This window comes from Nerophis ophidion, linkage group LG01 (genome assembly GCF_033978795.1).
Source record: "Nerophis ophidion isolate RoL-2023_Sa linkage group LG01, RoL_Noph_v1.0, whole genome shotgun sequence".
In the NCBI taxonomy this organism is placed as follows: domain Eukaryota; kingdom Metazoa; phylum Chordata; class Actinopteri; order Syngnathiformes; family Syngnathidae; genus Nerophis; species Nerophis ophidion.
The window spans coordinates 41,645,111-41,670,444 of NC_084611.1; the positions used below are offsets into that span (position 1 = coordinate 41,645,111).

At 45.8% G+C, this 25,334-nt stretch overlaps 1 protein-coding gene across 5 annotated transcripts in view; it reads left to right on the top strand.

The window, feature by feature from the left end:
* Positions 1-25,334, top strand: part of nos1 (nitric oxide synthase 1 (neuronal)) — a 194,548-nt gene that overhangs the window by 105,855 nt on the left and 63,359 nt on the right. For all 5 annotated transcript variants that reach the window (XM_061903187.1, XM_061903196.1, XM_061903206.1 and 2 more), the window contains 5 exons: positions 1,264-1,438; positions 9,330-9,431; positions 12,783-12,977; positions 13,056-13,141; positions 23,550-23,694. In XM_061903187.1, coding sequence (XP_061759171.1) covers positions 1,264-1,438; positions 9,330-9,431; positions 12,783-12,977; positions 13,056-13,141; positions 23,550-23,694 — 703 coding nt within the window. The remainder of the gene's footprint in view (positions 1-1,263; positions 1,439-9,329; positions 9,432-12,782; positions 12,978-13,055; positions 13,142-23,549; positions 23,695-25,334) is intronic.

A 25,334-nucleotide genomic window follows, 5' to 3' on the forward strand; every position in this document is an offset into this window, starting at 1 on the left:
GATCTAACATAATAGTGAGAGAGTTCAGTCCCTAATGGAGCTAACAGAATATTGTGAAAATTCAGTCAATAGTGGATCCAACATAATAGTGTAAGAGTTCAGTCCATAGTGGATCTAACATAATAGTGAGAGTCCAGTCCATAGTGGATCCAACATAATAGTGTAAGAGTTCAGTCCATAGTGGATCTAACATAATAGTGAGAGTCCAGTCCATGGTGGGGCCAGCAGGAGACCATCCCCACAGGAGACGGGTCAGCAGCACAGAAATATCCACAACCGATGCACAGGCGAGCGGTCCACCCGGGGTCCCGACTCTGGACAGCCAGCACTTCATCCATGGCCACTGACCGGACGTGCCCCCCCTCCACAAGGGAGAGGGGAGGGGGGCAGAGGAGAAAACAAAAGAAATGGCAGATCAACTGGTCTAAAAGGGGGTCTATTTAAGTATACAAATGAGTTTTAAGATGGGACTTAAATGCTTCTACTGAGGTAGCATCTCTAAGTGTTACTGGGAGGGCATTCCAGAGTACTGGAGCCCCAATAGTAAACGCTCTATAGCCCGCAAACTTTTTTCGGAATCACTAATAAGCCGGAGTTCTTTGAACACAGATTTCTTGCCGGGACATATGGTACAATACAATCAGCAAGATAGGATGGAGCTAGACCGTGTAGTATTTTATATGTAAGTTGTATAACATTGAAGTCACATCTTAAGTGCACAGGAAGCCAGTTCAGGTGAGCCAGTGTAATATATATATATATATATATATATATATATATATATATATATATACATTTTAATGGTAGACATACCATTAATATGTTACAGTAATGGAGACGAGATGTAACGAATGCATGAATAATTATCTCAGCGTCGCCAGTGGACAAAATGGAACGAATTTTAGCGATACTACGGAGATGAAAGAAGGCCGTTTTAGTAACACTCTTACTGTGTGACTCAAACGCAGACCTCTCACATGGTGTTTTGTCCATCAAGTTGGGCTAGTTGCAAGGCCTCGTCAGCTGGCTACTGGCCCTTGTTGGCTGTAGCCGCCAACGACGACTCCCAACCGCATGAGAAGAAGCTCGCTCCTGGAATGAAATACGTCTAAAAGCCATGTGATCAGTCTCCCAGTGGGGTGCAAAGAGGGTGTTCAGCAAGGCAGCTTGGGAACCAAAAGTGGCCTATTTTGTGCTAATGCATGTTTTGGCTCCAGTCCCGTTTGCCAAGCGGGAGATGATTTAGCCGTTTTCTCTGCCCAGGTATGAGTGGTTCAAGGACCTAGACCTGAAGTGGTACGGTCTGCCGGCCGTCTCCAACATGCTGCTGGAGATCGGCGGCCTGGACTTCACTGCCTGCCCCTTTAGCGGATGGTACATGGGCACGGAGATCGGCGTTAGGGACTTCTGCGACAGCTCCCGCTACAACATTCTAGAGGTATGTTGGATTGAGCACGCTGCAAAAAGTCAGTGTTCATAAACAAGAATAAAAAGTACAAAAATGAGGGGTATTTTATTTGAACTTAGCAAAAATATCTACCAATAGTACAAGAAAATTTGGCTTGTCAAGACTTTCCGAAACAAGTAAAATTAAAGCTGCAAGTAGCGCTGGACGGGACCGACTTTTGCTGGTGTTTCCTGCCTTTACCCATTCAACATATCTTTACCTTCATATTACCTACCTTCCCTGCATCCTGGGGTCACACTGGTGCCGCAAATTTTAATCAGAAGGGTTCAATCTCTTCCCTGTGCTAGTTTGTAGCCGACACAACAAACGCGCTCAGAGGAGATAATGTTTGAAAAAAGGTGACAGGTTTTTACAAAAAGGTTGTTTTGAAGGGGTAATTGCCAACTTCCTGTTGATTTTTGCTGAAGGGTGTAAATGAATGAAATGTAGGTCTAAATGAGACTTACATAGACGTTTTTGTTTCATGTCTCTACAACATTCCTACCGGATGTTACAAGCAGTTGTGTCTGTGTTTTATTCCTAGGGGGCGCTAGAGCTCAATTTTGAGTTTTGGCGTTTGTTTTTTTATTAGATCGCAATTTTCGCCAGTCCTGGTGTGTGTGTCCCGTTTGGTGAGTTTTAAAGCATTTTAAGGGGGTCAAATTACAGCTCAGAGAAGCAAAAATGACATTGTTTAGGAAACTTTTGAATTGAAGGAGTGTTTGCCAACTTACTGCTGGTTTTTGCTGAAGGTTGTCATTTAATGAAATGTAGGTGTAAGTCAGACCTACATAGAGGTTTTTGTTTCATGTCTCTACGACATTCCTAACGGAAGTTACACACAGTTTTGTCCGTGTTTTTTCTTGGGGGCGCTAGAGTTTTGGGGTTTTGTTTTTTATTAGATGGCAATTTTCGCCAGTCCTGATGTGTGTGTAAAATTGGGTGAGTTTTGAAGCATGCTAAGGGGGTCAAATTACAGCTCAAATAGGCGTCGGAATAAAAAAGAATAATAATAATATAACCATAGAAATTCAATAGGGTCTTCTTTCCCAAAGGGGCATTCGGTCCCTAATTAGCTAACCTCAATGAACCCCAAAATACCTTTAAAATAAGTACATTCTCCCTAATACTGTCATGTTCTGTGGTCACGTTTTGTTTCGTTATGTTCTGTTGGCTTAAGACTCTTTTTGGTTCTTGTTTACGCTCCATTGTTTTGTCCCCATGACGAACGATTAGTTCACCTGTACTCATTTTCACTCACGCACCTGATTTGTTTAGGACTCTCGCACCTGTGTTAATCATGTCAATATTATTTAAGCTTGTAGTTGCCAGGCAGTGGGGCTGGCGTCATTGTTGTTGCTCCATGCTCTGTTCAATCTGGTTATGTATCGCGCTGCTCATTTCCTTCCAAGTAAGTTTTGTTTATTCATGTCACGTTTAGCATGTCTTTTGTTTCATATTCATAGTTTTGCCTTTGTGGTAGTATTAGTTTTTTTTAGCCAAGTTTGTTCTCCGCCCTATGCGCGCCTTTAGTTTGCACTTTTTTTTTTAATAGATAAATTCAAATATGTCTCTATTTCTTTACCTTCACGCCATGTACTGTCACCTTCCTTTGCATTCCGGGAAAACAAACCACACCATAAGCCTTCGTTTTGACAAATAACTGTATTACTATATGAGTACGTATTTTCTATTGTTTCATTGAAAATAAAACAGCAAAGTTTATTTGGCTGTTATCTGTTTTAATATGAGACCAATTATGTAGTCTTTTTTTTTTCATGCTTGAAATAAGAAATAATTACTTAAAAAAAGTAGTTTTATACTTGTGAGTGTTGATGACACAGCTTTGCAACACTTGATATTCTAGTTTCAAGCATGTTTTACTCGATATTGTCAGGCTTGGATTAAGGAGTGGACTCTGATGCAGAGATAAGGTTCTTAGTAAACCTTTTATTTTGAAAAACTCTTAAACCTCCAGCGCCAGAGTAATACGCATTCTATGAATAAAAGAAAACTGTCAGCGGAAAAAGTTCCAAAAGGCATCAACCGAAAATCACTCTTAAAAAGGAGGAAATTACCAACAAAAAGGACGAACTATAATTAGTGTCGTATCTGCTATGAAAAATTAACATAAAACGCTCCAACAGGAGGAAGAACAAAAATGACTATAAACATTTCTACTCTAATAAAGGTAAACAAAAAATCACTCAAAAACTTTGAGGAAGAAAAGGTTATAGAAATTAAAGCTGCATGCAGCAATGGACGGGACCAACTTTTGCTGGTATTCCCTGCCTTTACCCATTCAACATATGTTTACCTGCACTTTACCTACCTTCCCTGCATCCTGGTGCTTCTTTCTTTCACCCATACACGCTGGTGATTCCTGCCATCACCCAGACAACATATCTTTACCTGCACATTACCTACCTTCTCTGTATCCTGGAGTCAAACTGGTGCCTCCTTCTTTCACCCAGTCAACATATCTTTACCCGCACAGTACCTACCTTCTCTGCATTGTGTGTTCACGCTGGTGCTTCCTGCTTTTAAGCGGCCATCTTGAGGCGACAGTAGCATCAGCGCAACGGTTCTTTGAAGGCTCGTAAAATACAAAACCGAAACAGGTAGAAAAACTCTTTCATCAACTTTTAATCAGAAGGGTTCAATCTCTTTCCTGTGCTAGTTTGAGGCCGACATAACAAATGCGCTCAAAGGAGATAATGTTTGAAAATAGGTGACAGGTTTTTACAAAACTTTTGTTTTGAAGGGGTGGTTGCCAACTTCATGTTGATTTTTGCTGAAGGATGTCAATGAATGAAATGTAGGTCTTAGTGAGACCTACATAGAGGTTTCATGTCTCTACGACATTACTACCGGAAGTTACAAGCAGTTTTGTCTGTGTTTTCTTCCTAGGAGCAGTTTTGTGTGTTTTATTCCTAGGGGGCGCTAGAGCGCAGTTTTGGGGTTTGGTTTTTGATTAGATCGCAATTTTCGTCAGTCCTGATCTGTGTGTCAAATTTGGTGAGTTTTGAAGCATGTTAAGGGGGTCAAATTACAGCTCAAAGAGGCGGCGGTATAATAATAATAATAATAAAGAATAATAGTAATAATAAAACCTTAGAAATACAATGGGGTCCTCTGTCCCAAAGGGACATCCGGTCCCTAAAAATCTAAACTCACCACTTCGGATGAACAAAGGCTAGATTACATAAGTCGCTCTGAGGAGGAAAAAAAGTTAAATTCAAAATTACAGCGTGGGATTCTTTGTTCCAAGGGAGTAGACGTGGGAAGAGGCAAGGCATGGACACGAACGTGAAAATGAACTTGGACGCCAGACTGACACGAAAGCTCGTGGGGAGGCGTGAGCTTATATGGAACATGAGGGTAATGGGAAACAGGTAGAAACAATCAAGGGTCTCGGATGACATCAGACTGGTGACACAAGAGGAGCGGCCTGTGATCTGAAACAAGAGGAGTTGCTTTTCTAAATAAAACATGCAAATCACAAGACAGAAAAAAACCAAGACAAGACTTCCCTCACCAACAATCTCAGCAACAAGCTGTGATATCTTACTGAGATCATTTAAGACAGGGGTCACCAACGCGGTGCTCGCGCGCACCAGGTCGCCTGTAAGGACCAGATGAGCCGCCCGCTGGCCTGTTCTAAAAATAGCTCAAATAGCAGCACTTACCAGTCAGCTGCCTCTATTTTTTGAATTGTATTTATTTACTAGCAAGCTGGTCTCGCTTTCCCTGCTTAGGCTGTTGCCCCCGCGACCCGACCTCGGATAAGCGGAAGATGATGGATGGATGATGGATGGATGGTCTCGCTTTGCTCGACATTTTTAATTCTAAGAGAGACAAAACTCAAATAGAATTTGAAAATCCAAGAAAGTATTTTAAAGACTTGGTCTTCACTTGTTTAAATAATTTTTTTTTTTTTTTTTACTTTGCTAATTGTAACTTTCAGAAAGACAATTTTAGAGAAAAAATACAACCTTAAAAATGATTTTAGGATTTTTAAACACATTTTAAATTCCTTCCTCTTCTTTCCCGACAATTTAAATCAATGTTCAAGTAAATATTTTTTTTTTTTGTAAAGTATAATAAATACATTTTAATTAAATTCTTCATTTTAGCTTCTGTTTTTTTGACAAAGAATATTTGTGAAATATTTCTTCAAATTTATGATTAAAATTCAAAAAAATTATTCTGGCAAATCTTGTAAAGTCTTTTGAATTTCTCTTAAATATTTTGTTCTGGAAAATCTAGAAGAAATAATGATTTGTCTTTGTTAGAAATATAAATAAATAAATAAATGGGTTGTACTTGTATAGCGCTTTTCTACCTTCAAGGTACTCAAAGCGCTTTGACATTACTTCCACATTTACCCATTCACACACACATTCACACACTGATGGAGGGAGCTGCCATGCAGGTCGCCAACCAGCACCCATCAGGAGCAAGGGTGAAGTGTCTTGCTCAGGACACAAGGGACGTGACGAGGTGGGATTTGACCCAGGGACCCTCGGTTTGCGCACGCCACTCTCCCACTACGCCACACCGTCCCAATATATATATATATGTAGCTTGGACCAATTGGTTATATGTTCTAACAAAGTGCAGATTGGATTTTAACTTATTTAAAACATGTCATCAAAATTCTAAAATTAATCTTAATCCGGAAAAATGATTAATTATGTTCCATAAATTCTTTTTTTGTTTTTTTTTTTAAAAAGATTCGAATTAGCTAGTTTTTCTCTTCTTTTTTTCGGTTGCATTTTGAATTTTAAAGAGTCGAAATTGAGGATAAACTATGTTTCAAAATTGTATTTCCAATTTTTTTGTGTTTTCTCCTCTTTTAAACCGTTCAATTGTTTTTTTCATCATTTATTCTCTACAAAAAACCTTCCGTACAAGGAAAAAAAATGTACGACGGAATGACAGACAGAAATACCTTTTTTTAAATTATATTTATCTGTTTCTATATACATTTATTGTGATAAATCATTAAGATGATCAGTGTTTCCACAAAGATAAATATCATTAACTATTAATAATAACATAGAGTTAAAGGTAAATTGAGCAAATTGGCTATCCATCCATCCATCTTCTTCCGCTTATCCGAGGTCGGGTCGCGAGGGCAACAGCCTAAGCAGGGAAACCCAGACTTCCCTTTCCCCAGCCACTTCGTCTAGCTTTTCCCGGGGGATCCCGAGGCGTTCCCAGGCCAGCCGAGAGACATAGTCTTCCCAACGTGTCCTGGGTCTTCCCCGTGGCCTCCTACCGGTTGGACGTGCCCTAAACACCTCCCTCGGGAGGCGTTCGGGTGGCATCCTGACCAGACGCCCGAACCACCTCATCTGGCTCCTCTCGATGTGGAGGAGCAGCGGCTTTACTTTGAGCTCCTCCCGGATGGCAGAGCTTCTCACCCTATCTCTAAGGGAGAGCCCCGCCACCCGGCGGAGGAAACTCATTTCGGCCGCTTGTACCCGTGATCTTATCCTTTCAGTCATGACCCAAAGCTCATGACCATAGGTGAGGATGGGAACGTAGATCGACCGGTAAATTGAGAGCTTTGCCTTCCGGCTCAGCTCCTTCTTCACCACAACGGATCGGTACAACGTCCGCATTACTGAAGACGCCGCACCGATCCGCCTGTCGATCTCACGATCCACTCTTCCCCCACTCGTGAACAAGACTCCTAGGTACTTGAACTCCTCCACTTGGGGCAAGATCTCCTCCCCAACCCGGAGATGGCACTCCACCCTTTTCCGGGCAAGAACCATGGACTTGGACTTGGAGGTGCTGATTCTCATTCCGGTCGCTTCACACTCGGCTGCAAACCGATACAGTGAGAGCTGAAGATCCCGGTCAGATGAAGCCATCAGGACCACATCATCTGCAAAAAGCAGAGACCTAATCCTGCGGTCACCAAACCGGAACCCCTCAACGCCTTTACTGCGTCTAGAAATTCTGTCCATAAAAGTTATGAACAGAATCGGTGACAAAGGACAGCCTTGGCGGAGTCCAACCCTCACTGGAAATGTGTTCGACTTACTGCCGGCAATGCGGACCAAGCTCAGGGAGCGGACCGCCACAATAACACAGTCTGATACCCCATACTCTCTGAGCACTCCCCAAAGGACTTCCCGAGGGACACGGTCGAATGCCTTCTCCAAGTCCACAAAGCACATGTAGACTGGTTGGGCAAACTCCCATGCACCCTCAAGAACCCTGCCGAGAGTATAGAGCTGGTCCACAGTTCCACGACCAGGACGAAAACCACACTGTTCCTCCTGAATCCGAGGTTCGACTATCCGGCGTAGCCTCCTCTCCAGTACACCTGAATAAACCTTACCGGGAAGGCTGAGGAGTGTGATCCCACGATAGTTGGAACACACCCTCCGGTCCCCCTTCTTAAAGAGAGGAACCACCACCCCGGTCTGCCAATCCAGAGGTACCGCCCCCGATGTCCACGCAATGCTGCAGAGTCTTGTCAACCAAGACAGCCCCACAGCATCCAGAGCCTTAAGGAACTCCGGGCGGATCTTGTCCACCCCCGGGGCCTTGCCACCGAGGAGCTTTTTAACTACCTCAGCGACCTCAGCCCCAGAAATAGGAGAGTCCACCACAGATCCCCCAGGCACTGATTCCTCATAGGAAGACGTGTTGGTGGGATTGAGGAGGTCTTCGAAGTATTCCTTCCACCTATCCACAACATCCGCAGTTGAGGTCAGCAGAACACCATCCGCACCATACACGGTGTTGATAGTGCACTGCTTCCCCTTCCTGAGGCGCCGGGCGGTGGTCCAGAATCGCTTCGAAACCGTCCGGAAGTCGTTTTCCATGGCTTCCCCGAACTCCTCCCATGTCCGAGTTTTTGCCTCAGCGACCGCTGAAACCGCACACCGCTTGGCCTGTCGGTACCTGTCCACTGCCTCCGGAGTCCTATGAGCCAAAAGGACCCGATAGGACTCCTTCTTCAGCTTGACGGCATCCCTCACCGCTGGTGTCCACCAAGGGGTTTTAGGATTGCCGCCCCAACAGGCACCAACTACCTTGCGGCCACAGCTCCGATCAGCCGCTTCGACAATAGAGGTGCGGAACATGGTCCACTCGGACTCAATGTCCAGCACCTCCCTCGTGACATGTTCGAAGTTCTTCCGGAGGTGGGAATTGAAACTTTCTCTGACAGGAGACTCTGCCAGACGTTCAAATTGGCTATTTCTGGCAATTTAAGTGTGTATCAAACTGGTAGCCCTTTGCATTAATCAGTACCCAAGAAGTAGCTCTTGGTTTCGAAAAGGTTGGTGACCCCTGATTTAGGACCAAAACCCTTAAAACAAGTATAACACTCTAACATCATATCTGCTTTGTGAGAAGAATGATCTTATCAGACAGAAAATAAGCAAACATCACCCTTATTTGAGATATTTCATCTTACTTAGATTTCAGTTTTTGCAGTGCATTTTTAGCTCTCCTGACAGCTAAAAGCACAACTGTGAATAAAGCACATTGTTGGTGGATTCGTCTCCCTGAAAATGGAGCTTGCTAATTGGACTCGGGGCATTCTGTTTGTTTGCCACTTTCAAAGCTTAACTCGTAACATCGCCGCGTTATTCATTCACTAAATGAGATGATGATGTATCACGGGCTCTGCAAATTGTAGAGTGAAGGCTGTTCGGATAAAACACATGCTGTTTTGTTCAAGCTTTCCCACAATACATTAGAGCGAAGTATTTGCCCACACTCTTTAATTCTGATGGCGTTTTTCCATTTTGCAGCAGTTCAGGATGTGGTATAAAAAACAAGAGAAACAGAGCAACAAAACAAGAAACATCAAGTAAAAGCAAGCGCCTTTATTGTGAGTTTATTTCTGCAGGATGTCGCTAACAAGATGGCCCTGGACACCAGGAAGACGTCCTCCCTCTGGAAAGACCAAGCTCTGGTAGAAGTCAACATCGCTGTTCTCTACAGCTTCCAGGTGAGTCTTCTTTCTTCTACAAGCAAGTATGTGACTTTTCCGTCTGGAATACACAGAAATAAAACCTGGCCATTTTGGAGAATGAGAGAGAAGCGGTACATACCAACTACCGTATTTTCCGCACTATAAGGCACAGCTAAAAACCAAAAATGTTCTCAAAAACTGACAGTGCCCTTTATATTCCGTTGCGCCTTATATATGGACCAATATTGAGCCACAACAGGTCTCACAACTACGGTAAGCAGCCGCCGACTTCATTTTTCCCTGTAGGAGAAGAAGCGCGCGGTGCAGGCTGGGGTATATGACTGCGCCAGGTGTGCCGTTTTCATTTCCTTTTGTGTGTTTATGTAAAGACCCCAAAAGGGCACCTATTGAGAGACATGATTTCAGTAAGGCAGGAATTGTCTATGAACCGCTAGATAACAACAGCGACACTGACTCCATTTATGACGTCTCGAAATAGTGCAAAGCAATAACAATATATCAATAACTCAACGTTGCTCAAACAATAATGTCACACCTTAAGTTTTTCCTCAAATTCTTCTTCAGTGTCCGAATTAAACATGCCACAACAGGTCTCGCAACTATGGTAAGCAGCCACCGACTTCATTTTCCCCCGTAGAAGAAGAAGCGCGCGGTGCATGCTGGGATATATGATGTCTTCAACAAGACGGAGACGGCTCCGTCTTGTTGAAGACATCATTAATGAAGTCAGTGTCGCTGCTGTCATCTAGCAGTTCAGTGACAATTCCTGCCTTCCTGAAATCATGTCTCTCAATAGGAGCCTTTTTGGGGTCTTTACATAGACGCAAATGGAAATGAAAACGGCACGCCTCGCGCATTCATATATCCCAGCATGCGCCGCGCTTCTTCTACTGGGGTAAATGAATTTGGCGGTTGGCTATCGTAGTTGTAAGACCTCTTGGGGCATGTTTGATTCGAACATGCAAGGAGAAGAATTCGAGGGATTCGTGGATGAGGAATAACTTAATAAAGTGAGCTTTACATGTTTATTTTGTGTGTTGTGTGACATTAACGTTTGAGCAATGTTGAGTTATTGATATATTGTTATTGCTTTGCACTATTTCCAGTGTTACTATATTGTGATTGCACTAACGTTGGATTTACCGTAACAGTATCAGACTGTTTTGTTAAAGTTAAAGTACCAATGATTGTCACACACACACTAGGTGTGGCAAAATGTGTCCTCTGCATTTGACCCATCCCCTTGTTCACCCCCTGGGAGGTGAGGGGAGCAGTGGGCAGCAGCGGTGCCGCGCCCGGGAATCATTTGTGATTTAACCCCCCCATTCCAACCCTTGATGCTCAGTGCCAAGCAGGGAGTTAATGAGTCCCATTTTTATAGTCTTTGGTATTGTGCGTGTTTATTGAATCGAGGAATAGTTCCCCTCCACTACGTGATATAAATGTTTCACTGCAAGTTGTACCTTGCTGTTGTTAAAAGATAAACGAAATACCATATACCTCAGGGAAAATAATAAAACAGCCGTTTATTCATTTTGGGAGTGAACAGAGTTGTCAGAACGCTGGTTTGTAATCTATTAATAAAGTTTGACTGAACTCTCTGACGGTTTTGTTGACATTCCCTTTAGCACAGCTCTATCTAAAGGATGCAAAACGTAACCCCAGCCTCTACTGTAGCATCTATTCTATGCACCTTATAATGTGGTGCGCCTTATATATGAACAAAGTTTTAAAATAGGCCATACATTGTACATCACGTACCAACATCTTTAAATGATGACATTCACCACTATTGTATTTGTTATATTGTATTGTGAATGAACTTGAAACTTAAACATCATCTTGAACATTAAATAGGCTAAAACCAATCCAAAGTAGTTTAATATATGCCAACTAGGCGGGTTTTGTGCTGCTTAATCTAATACTGATCATACCTTAACAAGTTGGGCTAATACCAATCACATATATTAAAGATGTAAGCAGCGATGGACGGGACCGCTTTGGCTGCTGCCCCCGCGACCCAAGCCCGGATAAGCGTTGGAAGATGGATGGATAGTAGCTACTATTAGCAAACAGATAGACTTACCAACTCGGCGTAATATCATAACATCGACACACTCTCTCGTCGCAACTCGGCCCTGATCGTCGGCACCTATAAGTTTACAATTAGTTGTAAAATGTTGGACAGTTGTTTTTACGATATGCAGGCAAACGACAACTTTAAAGCATACCGGCTTAGCTACGGCACCAGGCAGCCATCTTGGTATAGACGAACACAGCTCCTCCCTCACGAATGTTGGTGCGTGCACACCAACAACAGACTGTATGGGGGAAAAAAAGGGAAAAAAAACGTCTCCCTCACTGTGTCTGCGCACGGCAGCCATCATTGAAATGGTTTTCAGCGCAGCGGTTCTTTGAAGGCTGATAAAATCAAAACCGTAGCAGTAATTAAAACTCTTTCATCAACTTTTAATCAGAAGTGTTTAATCTCTCTCCTGTGGTGGTTTGAAGCCAACACGACAAACGCGCTCAGAGGAGATAATGTTTGAAAAAAGGTGACCGTTTTTTACAAAACTTTTGTTTTGAAGGGGGAATAGCAAACTTCCTGTTGATTGTTGCTGGGGGTTGTCAATATATGAAATGTAAGTCTATGTAAGCCCTACATAGAGGTTTTTGTTTCATGTCTCTACGACATTCCTACTGGAAGTTACATGCAGTTTTGTCTGTTTTCTTCCTAGGAGCAGTTTTGTCTGTTTTATTCCTAGGGGGCGCTAGAGCGCAATTTTGAGTTTTGGGGTTAGGTTTTTTTATTAGATCGCAGTTTTCGCCAGTCCTGGTGTGTGTTACCAGTTTGGTGAGTTTTGAAGTATTTTAAGGGGGTCAAATTACAGCTCAAAGAGGCAAAAATTACATTTTTTAGGAAACTTTTGTTTTGAAGGGGTTTTTGCCAACTTCCTGTTGATTTTTGCTGAAGGATGTCAGTGTATTAAATCTAGGTCTAAGTCAGACCTACATAGATGTGTTTGTTTCATGTCTCTACGACATTCTTAACGGAAGTTACAAGCAGTTTTCTGTGTTTTTTCATAGGGGGCGCTGGAGCACAATTTTGAGTTTTGGGTTTTGGTTTTTTGATTAGATCGAAATTTTTGCCAGTCCTGAAGTGTGTGGGTTAAATTTGGTGAGTTTTGAAGCATGTTAAGGGGGTCAAATTACAGCTCAAAGAGGCGGTGGTATAATAATAATAAAACATTAGAAATACAATAGGGTCCTCTGTCCCAAACGGACATTCGGTCCCTAATAATGCAGTTCCTTTTTAACTTGATTTAAATTCTGAACTTCATAAACCGGCGCTTCCTCCGCTTTTAGATCTGCAAAGTAACCATTGTGGACCATCATTCGGCCACCGAGTCCTTCATGAAGCACATGGAGAACGAGTACCGGGTGCGAGGGGGTTGTCCCGGAGACTGGGTGTGGATCGTGCCGCCCATGTCGGGAAGCGTCACGCCCGTCTTCCACCAGGAGATGCTTAACTACCGCCTCACGCCCTCTTTTGAGTACCAGGTGAGTGGTCTCCCCTCGCAGTGAAGGCCAAAGCAACATGCATGTGAATCAGCTGGTCTGCCTTTCTCTCTGCTGTAGGCGGATCCTTGGAATACTCACGTGTGGAAAGGCGTCAATGGGACGCCCACCAAGAAAAGAGCCATCGGATTCAAGAAGCTTGCCAAGTGAGTGTGCACCGACGCTGAACATTTGTCCTGCTTTACAGAAAATGACTGATGCATAGCACGAGATGATCTGAGGCGGGGAACAATCACTTTTGTGAAGATGCGTGTACTCGACTGTGAAGTGTATTCAATCAGTGCTCCGGGGTGGGGGGGTAATCACACCTTTGTTAGGGGTGTGCGCTTGTGCGTACAGGCGTTCTCGGAGTGTGCACTGTTAGAGTAATTGCCTCCAGGATATGACAAGCTGGGTAATCACAATTGTCATCCATCCGCCTCGTCGGCTGCTTACTGAATCGAACATCCATCACTCTCATCTGTTTAGCATGTCGGTAACATATGCATGGTCAGAGAAGCTCGAACCACAGAGAAGGATATGAGAGCAATGGTGTCCTAAGTCTGGCCTTGGGGGTCATTTGCAGGACCGAGCTTGTCTTTTTACAAACCCCATTTCCATATGAGTTGGGAATTGTGTTAGATGTAAATATAAACGGAATACAATGCAGGGTTTCCCACACATTCATTTATTTGTGGCGGCCTGCCACGAAAGAATTACGGCCGCCACAAATAGATTTTTCGGCTTTTGACTCGCTCGACCGTAGTTTTAGTTACAACTCCGATGCAGTTGGTGGCGGTAACCTACTATGCATTGTAACGCCGCCAATTGCACTTAATTCACCTGGTGGGTCAGAAGAAGAAGAAGACGACGAAGTAAAGGAATAATGGACCGACTGGATCAAAATACGAGGGTAAGACGTCTTGGCAAACAAGTTCAAAAGTGGTCCGAACCTGTGCAGTGTGCAGCACCGACTCGGGATTTTCTTAATTTTTATTTTCGGGACCTGGGCAGACGCACGCAGTAACAGTCATCTGTTACCATACCGACGAGCTAACGTCTCCCGGTTATAACCCTGTTGTCAATACACACACGTGCAGACGGTGCTTCAGGTACTGCATTAATCAGGCATGTGATTTTTCCGTCTAAAGTCGGAATTCCGTCTTTTTTCATCTCGGGGGGGGGAAAAAAAAAGTAAATGTGAACGATGTTGGTTCTCGACAGAAAGGACGCTTTCACTCAAATAAAAATAGTTTTTATTTGAATGTTTGTACATGCAAATCTTTCATTTTTAATTTGTTAAAGTTTTTGTTCTCATTTTTTGCAACGAAAGACACGTTTGCTGGGAGTGCCCTGTCCGGTTTCGGTGACGTCATGTTAATCAACTTCCAGTTGTCGTTGCTTCAGTATCGATCGATCGATCACTGTCTTGAGCTCACAGGCCTGCTGCGTCATGTGGCTCTAATGTGCGCAGTTTAATGTCTTAATTGCTGACACAGTTATGTGGTTATACTCTCTCATATTGGGGTATGTCGTTATTTATCGGAAAAAGACGTTGATGTATTGTTTTCGTGTTAGCATTTAAGCTAGCTAGTGCTGGCGGACTTCTCCAGTCCGTCAGTTTAGACTTAGACAACTTTTATTGATATATAATGGGAATTGTTCTGTGTTATCAATCACGGTTTTACAATAATTTTACGGTCTATTATTATAATTTTTATTGTTTCAATTTTAGTGAAGACTCTTGCTTTTGAAACCGTTTACTTTGAAACTTTCACTTCCGTTTCCGTTTTTATGCGCGTTGTTAACTTCCCTGCCACTTTAAAATATTTGAGGCAATATTGACTTCTACATTTCTGTCTTTTTAAAAGAAGTGAACTGAAGTAATGTGGTAACACTGTAAATAAACTGTAGATAACACTGATCAACCTTTGGATGTGAAATGAACACAAGTTGTAAATATTAGTGACTAAATACTGTTGGGACTGAACCATATACAATGATTCATTAGGATAATTGGGTATGTATGTTCTATTAATGATGTTTTCATGTCTCTAATACTAAAATATTTTCTTCAAATTGTGCTGTCTTTGTTAATTTTAGCATGTTAAATTGGTGAAAAACCTGGACCTGGCTGTGCGCCTTTTTAATTATAAATAATAATAAATGGGTTGTACTTGTATAGCGCTTTTCTACCTTCAAGGTACTCAAAGCGCTTTGACACTACTTCCACATTTACCCATTCACACACACATTTACACACTGATTGAGGGAGCTGCCATGTAAGGCGCCAACCAGCACCCATCAGGAGCAAGGGTGAAGTGTCTAGCTCAGGACACAACGGACGTGACGAGGTTGGTTCTAGGTGGGATGTGAACCAGTGACCCTCGGGTTGCGCACGGCCACTTTCCCACTGCGCCACGCCGTCCCATAATTGTGGTCAAATCACATGTCTGATTAATACTGAAAGCTAAATTGTGCACTGTCCACTGCAGCATGTGATTGCATTGAAAAGAATACAATCTGAGCCAACCAGCTGTTGAAATGGTGTCCAGGTTAATGTTTTAGCCATTAAAGGCCCTTCATTTCAAGATTTCAACTGTGATCAGGCTTTAAACAGGTGGCTGACCTGTTCAGATGGTTGTAACTGCTACTGGTCAAACAATGTGAAATAGCATTTAATTTTACATGTATGCAATGCCATTTAAATGTAATTATAGATAATAATAATAATAAATACTGTGTACTGTTGTAAATAGTCAGCGGGAAGGATTTTAGTAAGATATAAGCCATGAGCACTACACAGCCAGAAAAAAACCTAGGCAGGACAAATAAAAATATTGGGGCAAGTAGATTTAAGAAGTCGGGCAAGTAGAAAAAACAAAGGGTGCAAAGTCTGCAGCCAGTAGGAAACAGATAGTTAAGTGTAGGGAGCTTTTATCTTTTATAAGATTATATATTTTTTGTAAGAACCACGATTATAAATATATTTCAGTGAATAACTAATTGTTCAAATCTGTATATAAATATGTACATAAAGTAATGTAATTATATTCCAACTCCGTGTTCTTCTTGGTCATCGCCGCCGGCGCTAGCATGACCCCACCCCCCATCCCCCCAACCCGCTTGACCACACCACCACAAATAGATGCCTGACCTGTGGGAAACACTGCAATAATTTGCAAATCCTTTTCAACCCATATTCAGTGTGACGGTACAACGGGAGAAGAAGACGGCAGAGGAACGATGACGTCGTTAGCTGTCAGCGTATTTAATGACAGTTTAGTGTGTGAGTGAGATGTGTATTCAACCAAAGAGATGTAGTGTGACGAAGTGTGAGACTTATCTGAGTATGGTTGCCAGAGGGTGTTGAGGATGCGTGTTGGGATCCAGGCGGAAGTCCAGCAAGGAGCAAGGCGGAATCGAACGTCGGGGAGCAGGTAGATGGTCAAGGGCAGGAGCTTGGTTTCGTGGTCGTTAGGCAGGCGTGAGGTCGATGTCCAGGAAGGCAAGGGAAAATCCACGGGAGGTCCAAGGTGACGAGACACACAACTCGACGACAAGGAAGGATGGCGGGAGGCTGGAAGACGACACAACACAGGAGACAATGAGCACAACAGGGAAGGAGCACAGGGAAATAGTTTGCACATGCAGAGGAGCTAGATACGTGTGGGCTTACTGTACTGGGTACGTGAAGCTACGTTTTCGCGTCGGATCTCAGGCTGCGTCTGCTCTTGAAGGCAGCTCGCTCATCACAGGCAGGTGTGTAGTTTGGTGAGTGTTTGCAGGTGCGAGGAGGCACGCCCGCAGCGGAGAGAGAGCACATGTGGGAGTGGCCCGTGGTGTGCTTGTCCGGACGCCCAGCAGGAGGAGACATAGCAGGAAGAGAGGAAGCAGGAGTTTGACCCATAACAGCACCCCCCCTCTTACGCGAGACTCCCGGCGAGCTTCGGGGTGCGCTCTGTAAAAGTCCTTGATAAGGGAGGGGTCGGCGATGTAAGAGGCTGGTACCCAGGACCTATCTTCAGGGCCATAGCCCTCCCAGTCGACAAGGTAGACCCAACCCCTCCCCTGTCGCCGAACCTTGAGGATCTCCTTGACGGTCCAGACTTGGTCCCCATCCTCGAGGACTCTAGGAGGGGGAGGAGCGGGGGTGGGGGCGGACAGGGGACTGTTAACAACAGGTTTGACCTGGGAGACATGAAAGACAGGATGAGATCTCATGGAATGTGGAAGATCCAATTGTACAGCAGCAGGGTTGATCTTCGATTTGACCGTATAAGGTCCAACAAAAAGTGGTGCAAGTTTCTGGGAGGAAATCGGGAGGTGGAGGTCCTTGGCCCGAAGCAGGACCTGCTGTCCGGGCTGGTAGTCGGGAGCCGGGATGCGCCGCCGGTTGGCATTGCGACACATCCTAACAGATGCCTTCAATAGGGAAGCACTGGCGGACCTCCACACTCTGCGGCATCGTCTCAGGTGTGCCTGGGTGGAAGGAGTTGCCACCTCGATCTCCTGGGAGGGAAACAAGGGAGGTTGAAATCCCAGCCAGCATTCAAATGGAGACATACCCGTAGCTGCGCAGGTCAAGGAGTTGAAAGAGTACTCCACCCATGGAATAAACTTACTCCAGGAGTTAGGCTGTTGCGCAGCCATACAGCGCAGCATGGTCTCCACCCCCTGGTTGGCCCTCTCTGCTTGACCATTGCTTTGGGGGTGGTAGCCGGAAGTCAGACTGACCGTGGCCCCAATGCCCTTGCAAAAATCCTGCCAGACCCGAGAAATGAATTGAGGGCCACGATCAGAGACTATGTCGGAGGGGATCCCGTGGATCCTGACCACATGCTGGACCAGCAGGTCTGTGGTTTCAGCAGAGGATGGAAGCTTGGGCAAAGGAATAAAGTGTGCTGCCTTGGAAAACCTGTCGACGATAGTGAGGATTGTGGTGTTACCTCTAGAAGTGGGAAGTCCCGTGATGAAATCAACAGCAATGTGGGACCAAGGTTGATTGGGGATGGGAAGAGGGTGTAAGAGGTCGGCAGGAGGGCTGTGGCTTGCCTTGTTACGGGCGCAGACGCTGCAGGCGGCGACAAACTCCCGGGTATCCGCCTCCATGGAAGGCCACCAAAAACGGCGTCGGATAAAGCCTAGTGACCTATGGACTCCGGGATGACAGGTAAACACACTAGAATGAGCCCAATCAAGTACCTTGGCCCTTAAAGGTTCTGGGACGAACAGCCTATTAGGGGGTCCGATTCCGGGACCAGGGTCAGAACGTAAGGCCGTCTTGACCAGGCCCTCGATCTCCCAAGTTACCATCCCGATGATGCGGTTAGGGGGAAGGATGGTCTCGGAAGTAGACTTAACGGTAGGTTCCTCTGAGAATATTCGAGAAAGAGCGTCCGCCTTGCCATTGCGTGAACCAGGTCTGTAGGTGAGAGTGTAATCGAATCGACAGAAAAATTGTGCCCAGCGAGCTTGCCTGTCATTCAGTCTTTTAGCGGATCGGATGTGAATGAGGTTGCGATGGTCGGTCAGGACCAGGAACGGATGCTTGGCCCCCTCCAGCCAGTGTTGCCATTCGACCAGCGCCTCGTGGACTGCCAACAGTTCTCGGTTCCCAGCATCGTAGTTTCTCTCAGCTGGAGAGAGACGTCTAGAAAAGAATGCACAAGGGTGCAACACATTACTCCCACTGGAACGCTGGGACAAGACTGCCCCAATCCCGGAGTCAGAAGCGTCCACTTCAACCGTGAACGGCACATCCGGGTCAGGGTGTACGAGAACGGGGGCGGAACTGAAGCTCCTCTTGAGGTTCTGGAACGCCACGTCTGCCTCCTTGTTCCACCTAAATGCAGTGATCGTAGATGTTAGTGCGTGGAGAGGTGCAGCTACCTTACTGAAGTTGAGGATGAATCGACGGTAAAATCCTGCAAAGCCTAGGAATCGCCTCAGTTCCGTACGGGTGTTTGGTTGAGGCCACTCCATAACCGCTTTGACCTTCTTGGGGTCGGCTCTGATGTTACCCTTCTCGATGATGTGGCCAAGGAAGTTTACAGAAGATGAATGGAATTCACATTTCTCTGCCTTGACGAACAAGCGGTTCTCGAGGAGGCGCTGTAGGACCTGTCGGACATGCTGCTGATGCTCCTGCATGTTGTGAGAGAAGACCAGAATATCATCCAGGTACACAACCACAAATTTGTCGAGCATGTCTCTTAAAACGTCGTTAACTAGAGCTTGAAAAACAGCTGGGGCGTTGGTCAGGCCGAAGGGCATGACCCGGTACTCGAAGTGGCCAAGGTGCGTGTTGAAGGCTGTCTTCCACTCATCCCCCTTCCTAATCCGGACAAGATGGTAAGCATTGCGGAGGTCAAGCTTGGTGAAGACAGTTGCAGGAGCAAGAGGTTCAAAGGAGGAGCTCATGAGTGGAAGGGGATACCGGTTCTTGACTGTGATGGCGTTGAGTCTTCGGTAGTCGATACAAGGGCGTAGGGAGCCATCCTTCTTGCCGACAAAGAAGAATCCGGCGGCTACCGGTGACTTGGAGGGAGTGATGATACCTGAAGAGAGTGAGTCCGTAATATAGTTAGACATAGCCTTCTTCTCAGGTATGGACAGGTTGTACAAGCGGCTAGAAGGAAGTACTGCGTCAGGTACGAGATCAATGGCACAGTCGTACGGTCTGTGCGGGGGTAGAGATAGTGCCTGGGCCTTATTGAATACAGCTGCAAGGTCATGGTAAACCGCGGGGACCCCAGACAGGTCAGATGGGGATGACTTAAGTTTGGGGCTCTCCGAGACAGGGGATGCTGCCTTGAGACAGTTAGCATGGCATGCCGTGCTCCAGGATAGGATCTTACCAGAGATCCAGGAAATATGGGGGTCATGCTGGCGAAGCCATGAACGGCCGAGGACAAGAGGAGCGATAGGGGCATTGAGGATTAACAAGCTAATCTGCTCCGTGTGGTTGCCGGACAGGGTTAGTGTGAGCAGTGCTGTACGGTGGGTGATGGGACCCAGGGGATGCCCGTCCAGGGCCTGAGCTGGTAAAGGCTTGTCCAGAGGCAGAAGCTCAATCCCGGCCTGACAGGCAAAATTACGGTCCATAAAACTAACATCTGCTCCTGAGTCCACATACGCTCCCACCTTCAGTCCTCTTGATTCCCAAGACAATGTTGCGGGGAAAAGGATACCAGGGTCACAGTGGCTCCGGGTAAAGGTGGTGTGGCTCACAAGTACTCCCCTTACTTGTGAGCCTGGTCTTTTGGTCGTGTGGGGCAGGTCACGATCATGTGACCCGCACAACCACAGTAGAGGCAGAGGCGCTGACGGAACCTCCTTTCCCGTTCCTCCGTGGCCAGTCGAGTCCTGCCCAACTGCATGGGTTCCATCCCGCTGGTTGGTGCAGGGAGAAACCCAGACTGGTCCACCAAGTGGGCGCCTTTATCCCCACCTCTGGCCGCGCTAGGAGAGTAAGAAACGGTACGGTTCCCCCACACCGGCCTTCTGGTCCTCTCCTGGACTGAAAGTCTTCGTTCAGCCGCTCGTTCCTTGAGTCTCTTGTCCATCAGTAGGGCCAGCTGAATGAGGTCCTGGTAGGAGGCAGGTTGGTCCCGCAACAATCCGTCCTTGATCTCGTCGGAGAGGCCTCGACGGTAGGCGCTCAACAAGGCCTTGTTATCCCACCCGCTGTCTGCGGCCAGGGTGCGGAACTCAAGAGTGTAATCTGCCACAGAACGAGAACTTTGCTGAAGGGAGTGTAGACGTGAGGCGGCGTCTCCTCCATCGGAGGGATGGTCAAAAACTGCCCTAAACTCCGTGCGAAAAGCATCATAATTCATGCTGAGGCCAAGGTTGTGGTCCACAGCTGCTGTGGCCCACTGGAGAGCCCTTCCGGTCAATAAAGAAAAAATAAAGGCAATCTTGGCCCCGTCAGAGGTGTACCGGGAGGGCTGATGACGAAATACCATATCACACTGGACCAGGAAACCACGACATAACTCAAAATCCCCTTCGAAAGCCTTAGGGCTAGCGATCTTCGGCTCGCAGGAAGACGGGGGCTGTGTGGGGGCTGCCGCGGCGGGGGCGGCTAGTACGCGCTCCGGGGGAGCGGCAGAGCTTGGGGAGATCAAGTCCAGTCGAGCCAACATGCTAGCAAAAGCAGCATCCAGCTTATTCTCAAGAACACAAAAGCGCTCTTGGTGCTGCTGGAGTGCAGTGTGCATGGCTGCGACACTTGGTACCGGGGAGCCTCGGGAGGGGAGCGGGGTACGTGCCGCGTCTTTGCCGTCTGGTTCTGACATGGCGAGAACGTACTGTGACGGTACAACGGGAGAAGAAGACGGCAGAGGAACGATGACGTCGTTAGCTGTCAGCGTATTTAATGACAGTTTAGTGTGTGAGTGAGATGTGTATTTAACCAAAGAGATGTAGTGTGACGAAGTGTGAGACTTATCTGAGTATGGTTGCCAGAGGGTGTTGAGGATGCGTGTTGGGATCCAGGCGGAAGTCCAGCAAGGAGCAAGGCGGAATCGAACGTCGGGGAGCAGGCAGATGGTCAAGGGCAGGAGCTTGGTTTCGTGGTCGTTAGGCAGGCGTGAGGTCGATGTCCAGGAAGGCAAGGGAAAATCCACGGGAGGTCCAAGGTGACGAGACACACAACTCGACGACAAGGAAGGATGGCGGGAGGCTGGAAGACGACACAACACAGGAGACAATGAGCACAACAGGGAATGAGCACAGGGAAATAGTTTGCACATGCAGAGGAGCTAGATACGTGTGGGCTTACTGTACTGGGTACGTGAAGCTACGTTCTCGCGTCGGATCTCAGGCTGCGTCCGCTCTTGAAGGCAGCTCGCTCATCACAGGCAGGTGTGTAGTTTGGTGAGTGTTTGCAGGTGCGAGGAGGCACGCCCGCAGCGGAGAGAGAGCACATGTGGGAGTGGCCCGTGGTGTGCTTGTCCGGACGCCCAGCAGGAGGAGACATAGCAGGAAGAGAGGAAGCAGGAGTGTGACCCATAACATTCAGTGGAAAATGCTACAAAGACAACATATTTGATGTTCAAACTGATAAACATTTTTTTATTTGCAAATAATCATTAACTTTAGAAATTGATGCCAGCAACACGTGACAAAGACGTTGGGAAATGTGGCAATAAATACTTATAAAGTTGAGGAATGCTCATCAAACACTTATTTGGAACATCCCACAGGCCCATCCATCTTCTTACGCTTATCCGAGGTCGGGTCGCGGGGGCAGCAGCCTAAGCAGGGAAGCCCAGACTTCCCTCTCCCCAGCCACTTCGTCTAGCTCTTCTCGGGGGATCCCGAGGTGTTCCCAGGCCAGCCGGGAGACATAGTCTTCCCAACGTGTCCTGGGTTTTCCCTGTGACCTCCTACCGGTTGGACGTGACCTAAACACCTCCTGAGGGAGGCGTTCGGGTGGCATCCTGACCAGATGCCCTAACCACCTCATCTGGCTCCTTTCGATGTGGAGGAGCAGCGGCTTTACTTTATAAGTGCAAGTTAAAGCTCTACTATTCAAAGCAAAAGCCATTTTTCAACAACATCCAGAAACGCCGCTGGCTTCTCTGGGCCCCAAGATCATCTAAGATGGACTGATGCAAAGTGGAAAATTGTTCTGTTGTCTGACGAGTCCACATTTAAAATTGTTTCTGGAAATATTCGACATTGTGTCATCTGGACCACAGGGGAAGCAAACCATCCAGACTTATCGACGCAAAGTTCAAAAGCCAGCATCTGTGATGGTATGGGGGTGCATTAGTGCCCAAGGCATGGGTAACTTACACATCTGTGAAGGCACCATTAATGCTGAAAGGTACATACAGGTTTGGGAAGAACATATGCTGCCATCTAAGCGCCGTCTTTTTCATGGACACCCCTGCTTATTTCAGCAAGACAATGCCAAGCCATATTCAGCACATGTTACCACAGTGTGGATTCGTAAAAAAAGAATGCGGGTACTTTCCTTGCCCGCCTGCAGTCCAGACCTGTCTCCCATGGAAAATGTGTGGCGCATTATGAAGTGTAAAATACGACAGCAGAGACCCCGGACTGTTGAACGACTGAAGCTCTACATAAAACAAGAATGGGAAAGAATTCCACTTTCAAAGCTTCAACAATTAGTTTCCTCAGTTCCCAAACGTTTGAGTGTTGTTAAAAGAAAATGTGATGTAACACAGTGGTTAACATGCCCTTTCCCAACTACTTTGGCACTTGTTGCTGCCATAAAATTCTAAGTTTATTATTATTTGCAAAAAAAAATAAAAATGTATGAGTTTGAACATCAAATATCTTGTCTTTGTAGTGCATTCAATTGAATATGGGTTGAAAATGATTTGCAAATCCTTGTATTCCGTTTATATTTACATTGAACACAATTTCCCAACTCATATGGAAACGGGGTTTGTATTTTGTGTATCGTGACATGGCCCAAAAATATGGAGATATTAATAAAAGGCCAGACAGAAAGAAAGGCAAATGGCTGGGCCAGTAGGAGAAAACTTATAAAGAACGTGTATTTTTGTCCCATGTGTCTTGGTTTTTTCTTTGCAGGGCGGTGAAATTCTCCGCCAAGCTGATGGGTCAGGCGATGGCGAAGAGAGTCAAGGCGACCATCCTGTTCGCCACCGAGACGGGAAAATCTCAGGATTACGCCAAAACCCTGTGTCAAATCTTCAAGCACGCCTTCGACGCAAAGGTACGCTTGCCTCCGCCTTGCGTCATCTCGTGAGGCGCTTTTTGAAAAGGGGGCTCATTCCCGCACGCCCTCCCACCTCGCCGCGGCGGACAAAAGGTGAGTCGAGGTGCCAGCTGATCACACGGGACCAGAGTGCGCTCCCTTTGTCACATCCTGGTCTCCTCTCATGCGATGCGGCAGGCAAGTCGCCGCGGGTCGGCGGCAAGATTTAAGCAGCCGAGCGTTGAGCGGCCCCGCTTGTTTAAGATGCCGAAGCACCGCTGGCTGTGCAAAACTGCGCAGAACAAAAATACATTTAAAAAAAAAAAACGTGCGTCGCCCATTCACACATTGTGTGCCTTCCGCTCCGGGTCATGTCTTGTTTTTGCCCGTGCGATCAATCACACAAGAAGACAATCATGCACGCTTGCCAGCGTCGGCTATGTGGATGTGCGTGGCATCGGGAGTGGGCGCGGGGGTGTGCACGGCGGGCAGATGCAAATGCCCCTCGGCGGGTCTCTGCTGAGGATTTTCTTCATGCCTTTGGATGTGTGAAGTGTACCAACTGGGACGCGGTGCGCCATAGTCACGCTTGAGTACAGACCCCAGTTTTGAGATAGCAATTGGCTTCATTTTGAGGTACAGTAAGGCAGTGGTTCTCAAATGTGGGTACGCGTACCCCTGGGAGTACTTGAAGGTATGCCAAGGAGTTCGTGAGATTTTTTAAATATATTCTAAAAATAGCAACAATTAAAAAATCCTTTATAAATATATTTATTGAATAATACTTATGGATGTAAATTCATAAAATGTGAAAAAAAAAATGCAACAATGCAATATTCAGTGTTGACAGCTAGATTTTTTGTGGACATGTTCCATAAATATTGATGTTAAAGATTTATTTTTTTGTGAAGAAATGTTTAGAATTAAGTTCATGATTCCAGATGGATCACTATTACAATCCCCAAAGAGGGCACTTTAAGCTGATGATTACTTCTATGTGTAGAAATCTTTATTAGGGACCGAATGTCCCCAAGGACCCTATTGTATTTCTAAGGTTGTATTATTATTATACTGCGGCCTCTTTGAGCTGTAATTTGACCCCCTTAACATGCTTCAAAACTCACCAAATCTTACACACACATCAGGACTGGGGAAAATTGCCATCTAATAAAAAAACAAAAAAAAACAAAACTCAAAATTGCGCTCTAGCGCCCCCTAGGAAAAAGTACAGACAAAACTGCTTGTAACTTCCGTTAGGAATGTCGTAGAGACATGAAACAAAAAACCTCTATGTAGGTCTGACTTAGACCTACATTTCATAAAGTGACATCCTTCAGCAGAAATCAACAGGAAGTTGGCAAAAACCCCTTCAAAACAAAAGTTTCCTAACAATTTATTTTTTGGCTCTTTGAGCTATAATTTAACCCCCTTAAAATCTTTCAAAACTCACCAATTCGGACACACACATCAGGACTGGCGAAAATTGCGATCTAATAAAAGACTGTCATGTCCGTGCGGGGTGGTCCGGGGAACCCGGAAACGCAAGTTTTCCACACCTGATTTAGCCATTCCTTTACCACTTTTGACGTGTGTTTGGGGTCATTGTTCTGGACCAAACCTCCGGGCTGATGATTTTAGCTTGTCCGAAAGGATTTGGA